At 30.0% G+C, this 12,722-nt stretch overlaps 1 protein-coding gene across 3 annotated transcripts in view; it reads right to left on the bottom strand.

The window, feature by feature from the left end:
* Window positions 1-3,923: 3,923 nt before the first annotated feature.
* The window catches only part of LOC132735406 (kinesin-like protein KIF17), a 29,467-nt gene continuing 20,668 nt past the window's right edge, over window positions 3,924-12,722 (bottom strand). For all 3 annotated transcript variants that reach the window (XM_060722346.1, XM_060722347.1, XM_060722348.1), the window contains 10 exons: window positions 11,791-11,969; window positions 11,177-11,291; window positions 10,812-10,840; window positions 9,517-9,851; window positions 8,861-8,976; window positions 8,285-8,391; window positions 7,590-7,851; window positions 6,771-6,856; window positions 4,724-4,811; window positions 3,924-4,546 (listed from right to left, as the gene is read on the bottom strand). In XM_060722346.1, coding sequence (XP_060578329.1) covers window positions 4,293-4,546; window positions 4,724-4,811; window positions 6,771-6,856; window positions 7,590-7,851; window positions 8,285-8,391; window positions 8,861-8,976; window positions 9,517-9,851; window positions 10,812-10,840; window positions 11,177-11,291; window positions 11,791-11,969 — 1,571 coding nt within the window. In that variant the 3' untranslated portion in view covers window positions 3,924-4,292. The remainder of the gene's footprint in view (window positions 4,547-4,723; window positions 4,812-6,770; window positions 6,857-7,589; window positions 7,852-8,284; window positions 8,392-8,860; window positions 8,977-9,516; window positions 9,852-10,811; window positions 10,841-11,176; window positions 11,292-11,790; window positions 11,970-12,722) is intronic.

Genomic DNA, 12,722 nt, shown 5'->3' with positions numbered 1-12,722 from the left:
AAAATGTTAAAAATGTATGACATAATATTTTAAGTCTCAGATAAATAAACAACAATGATTTAGACACCTATAAAAGTACTTTATAGTTATGACAAATTAAGACAAATTACATATGAAAACACCTTAATCAATGATAAACATAACAAAACAATGTAATTAAATTCATATATAAATAATTTAGTGCAACTAAGAAAATCAAGATGTCATAGCAACAACTGTAACTACTTGGTGATCGTGAATGTAGTATATGAATCTATGTATATAAATATATTCTGAAATCATGGTGATTGTGAAAATAGTAGTGTATAACTCTACAATTTTCATTATTATGCAAGTGACAGTCAATAAAAATATATATTTATATTACAATATTCATTTATTTTCAAATATACAACAATTTATATGCTAGTCTTACACTGAAGTAAGTCAATATGATACAAATATAGCTGTACACTGAAGTAAGACAATATGATACATCTGTTAGTCTTACACTATAGAGACAATATGATAATTATGTTAGTCTTATACTGAAGTAAGACAATATGATTATTATGTTAGTCTTATACTGAAGTAAGACAATATGATACATCTGTAAGTCTAACACAGAAGAGACAATATTGTACAAATATAGTCTTACAATGAAATCAGGCAATATGATACAAATATTAGTCTTACAATGAAATCAGGCAATATGATACAAATATTAGTCTTACAATGAAATCAGGCAATATGATACAAATATTAGTCTTACAATGAAATCAGGCAATATGATACAAATATTAGTCTTACACTGAAGAGACAAATATAATACATATGTTAGTCTTACACTGAAGTAAGGCAATATGATACAAATATTAGTCTTACAATGAAATCAGGCAATATGATACAAATATAGTCTTACAATGAAATCAGGCAATATGATACAAATATAGTCTTACACTGAAATCAGGCAATATGATACAAATATAGTCTTACACTGAAATCAGACAATATGATACAAATATTAGTCTTACAATGAAATCAGGCAATATGATACAAATATAGTCTTACACTGAAATCAGGCAATATGATACAAATATAGTCTTACACTGAAATCAGACAATATGATACAAATATTAGTCTTACACTGAAGAGACAAATATAATACATATGTTAGTCTTACACTGAAGTAAGACAATATGATACAAATATTAGTCTTACACTGAAGAGACAAATATGATACATTTGTTAGTCTTACACTGAAGTAAGACAATATGATACATATGTAAGTCTTACACTGAAGAGACAATATGATACATATGTTAGTCTTACACTGAAGAGACAATATGATACATATGTAAGTCTTACACTGAAGAGACAATATGATACATTTATAGTCTTACACTGAAGAGACAATATGATAACATATGTTAGTCTTACACTGAAGAGACAATATGATACATATGTAAGTCTTACACTGAAGTAAGACAATATGATACATATATTAGTCTTACACTGAAGAGACAATATGATACATTTATAGTCTTAGGGAAAAGCAAGAATATCTGGATAAAATATTTTATGAAGACATCATGGACAAATGTCCATCTTAAAGCACTTCAATGCACAACATTTCAAATAAAGTATAAATAAAAATAAAACACATGTAACTGCATGAAAACAACAGTACTCCACAGGTACAAAAGTTTCAATTTTCATACTTTTATATTATATTTTCTACAACATTTTCTACACACAAATGAAACCTAATAACACCTGTGGATTGGTGAAGCATGGAAAAAATAAACATAGTTATAAAAATAATTCTTGTTTAAAAATACAAATTCTCTCGTTTAACTGTAAAACAAAGAAAAGAAAATAAGAAACTTAAATCTGTAAAATACAACCTCTGGAATGTTCAACACTGTCTACAACATACACTACAAAATGTCAGAAATTTGATCAACAAATTTCATTTCTGTCATACACATTTCTAGTATCACATCAAAATGTTATTTCATCACAATTCAATAAACGATATACTACACATGCTAATTTCTGCCAATCAACAATTATACATGAGATATCAAATATAGAGGGAACCCTGTTCTCCTGATTGACTTTACTAATCTGTTTATACTACAATTATTATACATACAATTTACTGTAGTTTGCTTTGTACGTGTATTCTTAAAGATTTCTCAAAAATATATTTATAGTATAGAATTTCAACATTACCACTGACCTCAAATCTACTCTTTTTCTATTTCACGAAAGAACTTGTCTATTTTTCATGCATGCAGTGAATGGTAAAAATATTTACATGTATATATATATATATAGAAAGGGAATATTTAGTTGAAAGTGATATATCTTTTTGTGAAGATAAAACTTGTACATATTTTCTTAAGAGTGAAAAAACAAACAAAATAAAAAATCACATCAAAGTATGACAAAATCAATTCAACCAAACAAAAATCATATTATTTTATGCTTACTGATGAAAAAAAAAACAGCAACACATTTTTCTTGCAGTTAGTGATATATAATATCTCATCAATGAAATATAGAGCTGTCATTGATTCAGATATCAGATGACAAATACATCAATACAACCAAGTATTTCTTTTATATATTTCACTTACCTGTTTTCAATATACAGTAAACAAAGTTCCTTGCAAACAATTATGATGTGTATTGTTTTTAAATGCCCTCTCCATGTTTTTTTCCTACCACTTTTTGTCATCACTGATATGAAATATGCCTATTTACTAACAAGACCATAGTTTTCCATTATTGTTTTGAATGGGTGCCCGCTTATATATAATTTTTTTGGGGTGAATTTTCATAATGTCTAGACATTTTATTAGTTAATCAAATATCTGTATTGATAACTGATCCACAAAAATATCATCAATGCCATGTTTTACAAATAAGTCAGCCCTAATGAAATCCAGTAGATATAAAATTATTAGTAAGCATAATATAAAATAACCTCTGCTGTTATAATGTAGCTAATGAATGTGAATATGAGAAAAACATGCAATAACACTTGATATGTGCTGAGAAAAAAAAATCTTCCAATATACACAATGAAAATATATTGATCTATTTTTGATATGTTAGATGCTACATCCAGTTAGTATTCTTGACAGTCTTTCATGTAAATAACAAATCAATAAACCCTATTAACTCATCATTGTACTTGCAAACAATCCTACTTTGCTATTATTGTCAGAAAAAAATCCATTGCACTTACGCCATATGAAATAAATTAGTCCATTTGATGTCTATTTTACATTTATTACCATTTCTTAGACACATTTCATTTAAAATATTAAAAAAAACAACAAAAAACCAACAACATGCCTTATAGATCTCATAGAACAAGCACTGTTACCCTAAATATATTTTGCTCTAATAACGTAAATGTTAAAATATTGCATTCAAAAGTAAAGTTGTTTAATATTTTACCAAAAATTGAAGATTCCTAGTGCATTATTTCTTAAGAAAAGTTTGCAGAATGCAAGTTCTGGGTGGTAAAACATTTGTTATTACAGTTATCAAATCCATGCATTTATAAGCAATGTAAAAAAGACATATATTCATATTTTCATAGTCAAGTTGAGCTGAACTAACTATATATTTCAAAAGATTAACTGTTAAAATAGTGATTGAACAACAGTTCATATTGGAAAATGTTTAGGATAAAATTTAAATCTGCCTATAATATAAAAAGACTGCCCCACTCTTTTTATGAAATGAACGTTACAGGTAAATTTTAATGGATATTCACGACAATTTTGTTTGAATCCATGTGTTGTTTATTGTCAATGTTAAATGATTTTTTATATTAAAAGGAATTATGGCAAAATGAAAGCTTATTTTGACATTCACTTGTTCACTCATTTATACCCTTGAATGGGCATAATGTCACTTTAAACAGAATGTAGAATAGCTGTAACACTATAGAACAAATGTAAGTTGATTTGGATTTCATCAGTGCTGAGTTTAATCCTTTAAAAGTTTTCTAGTAGGTTTATAACCAAGCTAATAATATTAAGTTTATATAATACATTGTCCTGTAATAAGTCGAGCCCTGCCTTGTTACATGTCCATAGGAAATGTACACATTTACTCTTCTACACAAACACATCACTTTAGTTTATAACTTATTTAACTGTTCCCAAAATCCTAACATAAAAGTTACAACAGTTATGCTCTATCAGGCAGTCGTCTAGTTTCACTTTCATTTTAGGAAAGATTTCATACGTGCAACAATTTACAAACAGTTCTAAAAAATCTATCAATCATCAATAACCGTCATCATAATTATTTCTCTTCTTTTTCTTATCTTTTTTCCCTACTGGACCTAGAGCTTGTAATCTTGCTGGTTTTCTGACAGCTCCCTCGTCATTGAGGATTTGTCCATGTACCTTCGCTGCCTTTAGTCCACTACTCATGGGCTCGTCCATGTCTACCAGACTTTTACGTGCAGCAAAACCATTACTTATTGGTAAGGCATTCTGAGGCTGAATGTTGTAATTTCTTTTCACTTCCCCAATATCTGAAAGTTGATTATTTATTTTACATTTTGAAACTTACAATGTTGAAATGATCACCATAACTTTCTTTATTCATTGAATAAAAGCAACAAAAATTCAGATTTCAAAATTTAAAAAAAAAATGGATTTCTGTGTTTAGTGCTTGTAACGTTGGATCGTTTTATAGAATTGTAACTTACCAACTTTCTGTAGAGGTTCAGATACAAGTTGACTGGGTCGTTTTGTCTGGAAATAATTACCCGACTTGTCCTCACTACGCATTATTTTCTGTTTAAAAAAAAAAAGCAACAGATTTTATACTCCATATACAACATGTACTTATGTCAATTATATATCATATTTATAACCAATCACTAAGGCTCCCACGTTTACAATTTCTTGTAAACGTTTACACGATTGCTAAGAACCGAAACGATACCGTTTAAACGGTGGTACTTCTATGCACTATACTACACCATGTATTCGAGTCGGCAAATGATGACATACTTTCTCTTTTTTTATACATGTACAAATACATAATGTTCAGGGCTCATCACGATTGTGTCGGCACACATTTTCTGCATTGTATCCCCATTTCACTTTTTGAAAGATCAGAGGAAAATCATTTTTACCAAAAATGCATTATGCCACAAGCGATTATTGCACGGTGATGCTGTGTGGAAGGTTAACACCCATTTTCTATTTTTACCTTGGAATAAACCAATTGGAATTGATAAAAGCCATGATTACAGGCAATGATTAAGATATTTTGTAAGACAATATGGTCATTTCGATTAAACGGTAAAAAATATCGTAAACGTTTAGGAATGAAAAACGAAACGAATCTGTTTAAACGTGTAACCGTGGGGGCCTTACTGATCACCCTAAGAATTCTATTACATTTATTTATAACATTTATATTTAATTCAGAAACTTATAGTTATATTATTTCAATAACAATTACATTTAGTTAACATTTTTCCAAAAAGTTTAAAGTTGTTGCTTAACATCAAATACTTATCATGCTAATTAAAAAGAAATATTTTGTTTGTTTGTTTGATTGGGTTTTACGTTGCACCAACACCTTAAAGATCACATTGTGACGTTCCATCTTTACAGGTGGAGGAAGACCTCAGGTGCCCTTCTATGCATTATTTAAGGCACAAACGGGCACATGAGTAGAACCACCGACGTTCTGTAAGCTAGCTGGATAGCTTCCTCACATGAAAGAATCCAAAGTCCCTGTTGGGATTCAAACCCAATAAGAAAACACAAGCATTTTAAACATATTGACTTGGGACATGAAATTATTGTATGTCCCATGTTTGACACATTTAGAGAAGTAATTACCACAAAAAAGGTTTTTCAAACACATTAACAGTATAAAGCAATAAAGTATAAATATAAAAATAAACAATAACTACCATTTTAAATGGCACTTTAACAAATTGGCACTATAAAATTACAGTACACAAAATGGCACTATGAAAAGTACTCAAAATGGCACCATAAAATTACAGTATACACAAGAGCGATCAGTGATCATATGTGTCACCTCATGATGGCCAATTTCATGTTGGGACAAGTTTTGTGACAGACGGACAGACAGATGGACAGTGCACAACTAGACTTGGTACTGATCATTCCAGTAAAGTTTGGATAAAATTGCACGAGTAGTTTATGAGGAGTAGTCCGGACAAGCTTTTGTGTATCTGGCAACACACAGAAAAAAACACCTTTTTATCAAAGGGCCATAACTCGGCCAAAAATCATTCAACAGGAAAACCCGTGCAATATGCGCAAGGACTTGAGCTACAGATCAATCCTGTAAAGTTTCATTGAAATTGCATTAGTTGTATAAGAGAAGTAGTCCGGACAAACTTTAAAAAATAAAAATTATTAAAACGGGCCATAACTGCTTACAAAAAATCATTGAACCGGAAAATGCTGACAATATGCACAACTAGACTTGGTATTGATCATTCCTGTAAAGTTGGATGAAATTGCAATAAAGTATAAGAATAAAGATAAACAATAACTACCATTTTAAATGGCACTTTAACAAATTGGCACTATAAAATTACAGTACACAAAATGGCACTATGAAAAGTACAGAAAATGGCACTATAAAATTACAGTATACAAAATGACACTATAAAATTACAGTATACAAAAAATAATATTCCAGTAAATCAGTTTATAAAGTTGTATTTAAGTATGTATAACAAGAAATATTTAAGAACATACCTGTCTATATCTATCATCAAATTCATCATGTTCACCGTTCATCCTGGGACTTCTGTGACCATTCATACCTGTTGGTAATGTTGTACCTTGAAAATTCAACTCATTGTTAACCTCCTTATACATGTACATACAGACATGTACATACAGACATGTACATACAAACATGTACATACAAACATGTACAAACAAACAAATACACACAAATACACACTACATCAATCAAATATCATGTACAGAAGTTGTCCTAATTGACAAATAGCCTATTAATAAATTGAAAGACTGACAAATCATTGACGACCATTGTAAATAAACACCTTGATATATTGGCCAATAATAAGAAATTGTTAACTAAATTTGTCACTACCCATTTCATGAAAAGGAAGACTGGACGAACAATTGACTAAACAAGTCATCTAGGAGCAGGACTGGTGTTGGGGTAGAGCATCTTTTATGATTATTGGTGACGACACACAGGAAGCACTCAACTAGTATTACTTAAATTGCGTGTCTATGTCCCCTCAACGGGGTTTGACATTAATATGGTTAACAGGGTCAATTCTCCACAGAAATATTCTTCATTACTTCATAATTGTGTTTCTAACCTGTCTAATGAATTTCTTGTGAAACCTCTTTGTATTTCAAAATACCTCTAACATTTTATAGGCTAATGATGATAATGATTTTGACTGTGTCACCAGTATAGACTGTACAGTCTATACAGACTGGTTTATTATTTTGTTATCAAATCCTTCAAATTGACAATGATCAGTATTAAATTCAATCAATTACAAATTTAGTATTTAGTTAAAATATTATTACCAGTGACTGGTAGAGCTGTCTTTTCTATTTTCAATGCAGGCATTATCCATTTCTGTTCCTCGTCGTCCCATTTACTCAATATTTTTATTTTATCCAGGTTGCTATAGTTACAGTCTTTACGTAAACACGGATGTATCACATCTATTAATTTTTGTAAATAGCTTAATTCTTTTTCTTGTTTACGTATAGTATCTAGGTAATCTATACGTTCAAATTCAAACTCTGATTGTAGATCTAATATCTCTCTGTTCAAAGCCTCAGTCTGAAACAAAAAATTATACAGTAGTATGTAGTATTATTATCCATGCAAATTTTTTGGATATGTTACCCCTACAGGGGCAAACTGTTGTTTCTGTGTTCCCTTAAGCAAGAAACTTTACACTCATTGCTCAGTATTGGTTGATTCTAAGAGCAGGCTATAAGCTTATTGCTTCCTACACAAACTAAAATAAATTCTGTATAAACTAAACTAATATCAATATAAACAATGATTAATTCTTTATAACTTACATATTTTTCTTTCAATGCAAAAATAAGGTCTTGACAAACAGTCTATTTCAAGTTATTTGTACATTGGCTAGATAACATCTTCAATATTTGCATACAGATATAAAAGATAAATAAATTATTTAGCCTTTCCCTAAAAAAATTTTCAAGAAAAGTATCAATCATACAACACAAAACATAAAGTTTACCTTTTCTTTCTCCTTTTCTAATCTTTTCTCGGTAATTTTTTGTTTATCTCCCATCTGATCGTATATATCTAACATAATACCATCATCATCCATGTTGGCTATAGCCTCTGTTAGAATATTATATCATAAAAATTTATACTCAAATACTGATTTGTATCAACTCAGTTCTTATAAGAAAGCAAGAAATACAACATAAAATCTTATAAATTAAAAGACTTGGAGGGGGGGGGGGGGTAGTAACAAATTAAAACACCAGGTCGGTTATATATTTATTATAACAACCAGTTCCGGGTAAAATATACCCTTCATCAGGTTCTGAAAATCTTGGAAAATAGGTGACCGCTCAAAAGCAATAAAAATAACAAAATGAAGTGAAAATTGTTTGATTGAATCTGTACAATAAAATGGGAAAAAATCATGTTGCCATTTATTGCTTGTGTTGGAGATATGGTAACTGACCAGTTACCCTGGACATCTTTAATGAAATAAAACAAAGGATGGCAGTTGTTTAGTGAATTATATAAATTTTATTTGTACATTGAAAAGTACATGTATATGTAATTCTGGAACATTTACCTGCAAGTTTTCTTTTTCTTTCATCTGCAAATTGTTTTCTCTTTTTTCTTCTTTCTTTTAATTCTTTGTTCTCTTTATTTTCACCACCAACCATCTGTTGTTCTAACTCCTGCAGTCTAAACGTAAACAAAATTTTACAGTTTTACATGTTATGATTTTAAAAAATTTCCTCCTGCTTATAATGGATTTGAGGTCTTTTAATACTGTGATAGAACAACATAATATATATCTCAGCTGCTAACATAGGCTTAAGGAAAGTGTAGTCTAGCCTGGTCACTTATTGAAGAAATAGGTCTACCATTATAATTTGTGTATAGAAATAAAAAAGAAAAATTATTTACTTGACTTATGTGAAAAACTGATCATTGGTATAGAAATACATATATGTATTTAGATTGTTCAATCTTTTGAGACCTAAATGAAAAACTAGCAATCTAAAAACAGGTTTTAACAATTCACCTCTTTTTTGATGCAGTTATCAGGAGTCTTTCTTTGTCACATTAAAAGTTTCCAAAATAACTCTACATGCATTTAGAAAGGCAATTTCTACCGATTTTTATTCTTTATAATTCTACGCTATGACCTTTGCCTAATAATGATAAAACTTTTAAGACCAAAGCATTAATGTGTTCTATTGCGAAAAAAGTTTTTCAAACCTTTTAAGAGCTTCATTTTGTTGGAACCTCAGCTGTTCCTGCATGCTGGAATGTGTGGGTGATGACCTTGGAGCCAACGACCCTGGGGCTACTTCATCTTGTGATACAGGTTGAGCTTTACGTCCCCCGGATGTCGTAGGCCGTACCATGATACTCTCCTCACCAGTAGTTGTTGTAGACCGTATCACCATCTGTCCGTTTACTATACTGACCTTCTTGTCCTGGTCAGGATGTTCTATTGCAGTTTTCTCCCTGGCCATTGTAGGTACTTGAGCATCACGGGTAAACACAGAACCCTTACTGCTCGTTGATGCTTGTAAATCTTCTGATCCACTCTAAAACATCGATTTTATATTTCTTAAAACTTGTTGTAAATAGTATAAAATAAGTTGTAAAACTGGAAATTCTACTGGTCGGGGACCTTCAAAACTGGACAACCACTAAACCTGAGTGGCCCCAAAAATGCATGATTTAGTTTTTTTCTTTGTCCAATGGTTGTCAATCTATCAGTCACTTTGTTTTCAACAATAAATGCAAGTTTTTTTCTATAAATAAGTTATTAAATTTATTTCAAGTTAGGTAAATGATAATATTTTAATTTATATTTCAACAACATTGACGTTGAAAATTTGGATGTCAAGAGTGCAATACCTGACTTCTAATACTAGCTATAATCATTTGCAAAGTAAAATATAGAATGTTCAAAACTTCAGCATTTGCTGCATGTTAAAAATATATAATTAAAACACCCGTGCTTTTATTTGGATTAAATCAACGTCATGTACATATCTGCCTGGACACATGGTACTGTACTGTGTAGGTAATTTAGGTAGTTTTGATACCCTCTTTGACGGGCCTTGGATAAAAGTGTCGACATAAAAAGTAACTAACAAACTATTTTGTTAGTTACGCTAAGTACCTAGCTGTATTGTGTCAAATTTTTAGATCTCTAGCTTTAAAATTATGAAGTTTGTATGGAAAAATGTTCAAAAAGTGTCCTATTGATGGTCCCCAACCAATAAATACCTTCTATATTTGTTGTAAAAATAGTTATTTTTTTGATAATTATATCATGGAAATAAGACGTAGATAAGAACTCAATTTGCATTTAGTTTACAAACAAAGACATTACATAAAGCTAAATTATTCCCAAGATTTTTAACTATTTGAATCTTAAGGCTTCCACATGAAGTAAATGCACTTATCCTTCAGAATACCCAAAAAATACAATTGAATAACATTTGGTTAAATAAAAATCCTGTATTTACAAAAATTACAAAAAAAAAATCACCTACCACACTCTGAAGTCTAACATCGTCAACATCTGAAATATATAGATTATAATAAATCAGTGATAGGATAATTCACTTCATTCCCAGTTATTGCCAGTTGTATAACCATCATATGTCAAGATGGTGAATTAAATTAGTTTTATTACAAAACATTTCATGTCATAATCTTTGACTAACTACAATTTATACTATTGAACAATGTCAAAAATAGGATTTTTTTTCAGTATCCAAGCTTAAAAACTAAAATTAACATTATTCTGTTCATTAACATAAGTAATAAAGCTAAATTTACCTTTGATAAATTGATCTAGTCATCTCCAGGTAATAACTCAACTTATTTAAGTAGATCAAGTATAAAATAAACTCACCCGGGCCTACAGGAAGACCTTCACCCATGACAGAACTTGGCCTGCCTCCAACCTCACCATCCTGTTCCCTATCAATATACTCTGTCCTTGTCACATACTCTGTCTTTGTTATAACCTTAAATAATGAATTGTCAACAAATTTGTAATGGAAAAATAGTCAAAGAAGTCTGACAGTGGTGAGTGCCCCTATAATTATACTCGAAAAATGAACAGAAAAATACTCGAAGGATTTATTAAGTTGTCAGTAAAAGTTACAAATGTCCATGTGCTTAAATCTACAATGAACACCATAACTTGGATTATAAATAAAGATAAATGCATGTAGCTGGAGTCAACTTTATCATGAACTGGTTTCTGTGCTTGTCATTTCTTGTGTAAATTAACTTGTTTTTTGTTGAATTTTTCACCACACTTATTTCTTAACAATGATCCCATCATGCATTATGTGATACTATGATAATTTCTTTATATACATGATGTCACAATAATAATATATAATCTTCAAATTAATGTTCTGACTCTGTTAACTCTGTTAATTAAGTTGTTATTTTTATTCCAAATTTCCTATCAGCAAATATTCTTATCACATATAAACCAAATGCTGTAAAATTTACATGTCCTTCAGCATCTTTGGCAGGCGTTCCATCTGGATTTAGAACTGGTACCACAACAACCTGTTGTTTCCCTTCCTGTGACTGTTGCCCGGCTTGCTGCTGCTGTTGTTGTTGTTGTTGCTGTTTACCTACTTGCTGACCCGGAGTCCCGGGTGCTGCTGCTAATGTAACATCACCACCTAAATCAAAATTAGACAGAAATTATCAAAATTCTACTGAAGATTTTGTAAATTTATGGTCTATCAGCTCTAGAAATAAGAATCATTACATTTAAAACATTGCAGATATATCTTGAAGTAATAAAGTTCTTCTAAAAATGAATTTACAAAGCATTATGAAAGGAATATTTAATAAAAATACAAAATTATGACTGAATATTCTGTACATTTCAAACTAATGTTTATTTACATATTATAAATATGCGATATGTTGATTCAAATCATTCAGTTTATGTAATGAAATGTAGATCTACATCAAATTTGATTTTCCCCATTTTTTATTTTCTTTCTTTCCTATGCAAATGATACAATTTCAATGAAATAAAAATTTAAATGATTCCACAAGGAACTAGAATATAAATAATGTTTATAAACATAATGGCAGTTAGTTTAACAGGAGATTAATTCAAGGTCAAATTTAATTGTGGAAATCTGTTGTTTCAAGGTCAAGAGAAAACTCTCATCCGCTAGCTATGTCATCTGAAACAAAAAATCATTAACAATCATAGCCTTATAAGTGTGTTTCTCATTAAAAAACAACTTTCTTATATTAAACTAAAACTTAAAATCTCTACATTTCTTTGAAATCTGTATTAGATAAAATATATAGCAAAATTTATTTTTTTCAAAGGAATGTTACTTCAACAGATGTATCAAAAAGATTTCCAAAACTCATTTATATAATATTTAAACATTGTCACACTTTAAAGGCAT

The sequence above is a fragment of the Ruditapes philippinarum genome, unplaced genomic scaffold, assembly GCF_026571515.1.
Source record: "Ruditapes philippinarum isolate M1 unplaced genomic scaffold, ASM2657151v2 ctg1659_1_1_1_1, whole genome shotgun sequence".
NCBI classification, from domain to species: domain Eukaryota; kingdom Metazoa; phylum Mollusca; class Bivalvia; order Venerida; family Veneridae; genus Ruditapes; species Ruditapes philippinarum.
The sequence above is the reverse complement of the archived record's forward strand: the minus strand, read 5'-3'. Positions and strand labels throughout refer to the sequence as shown.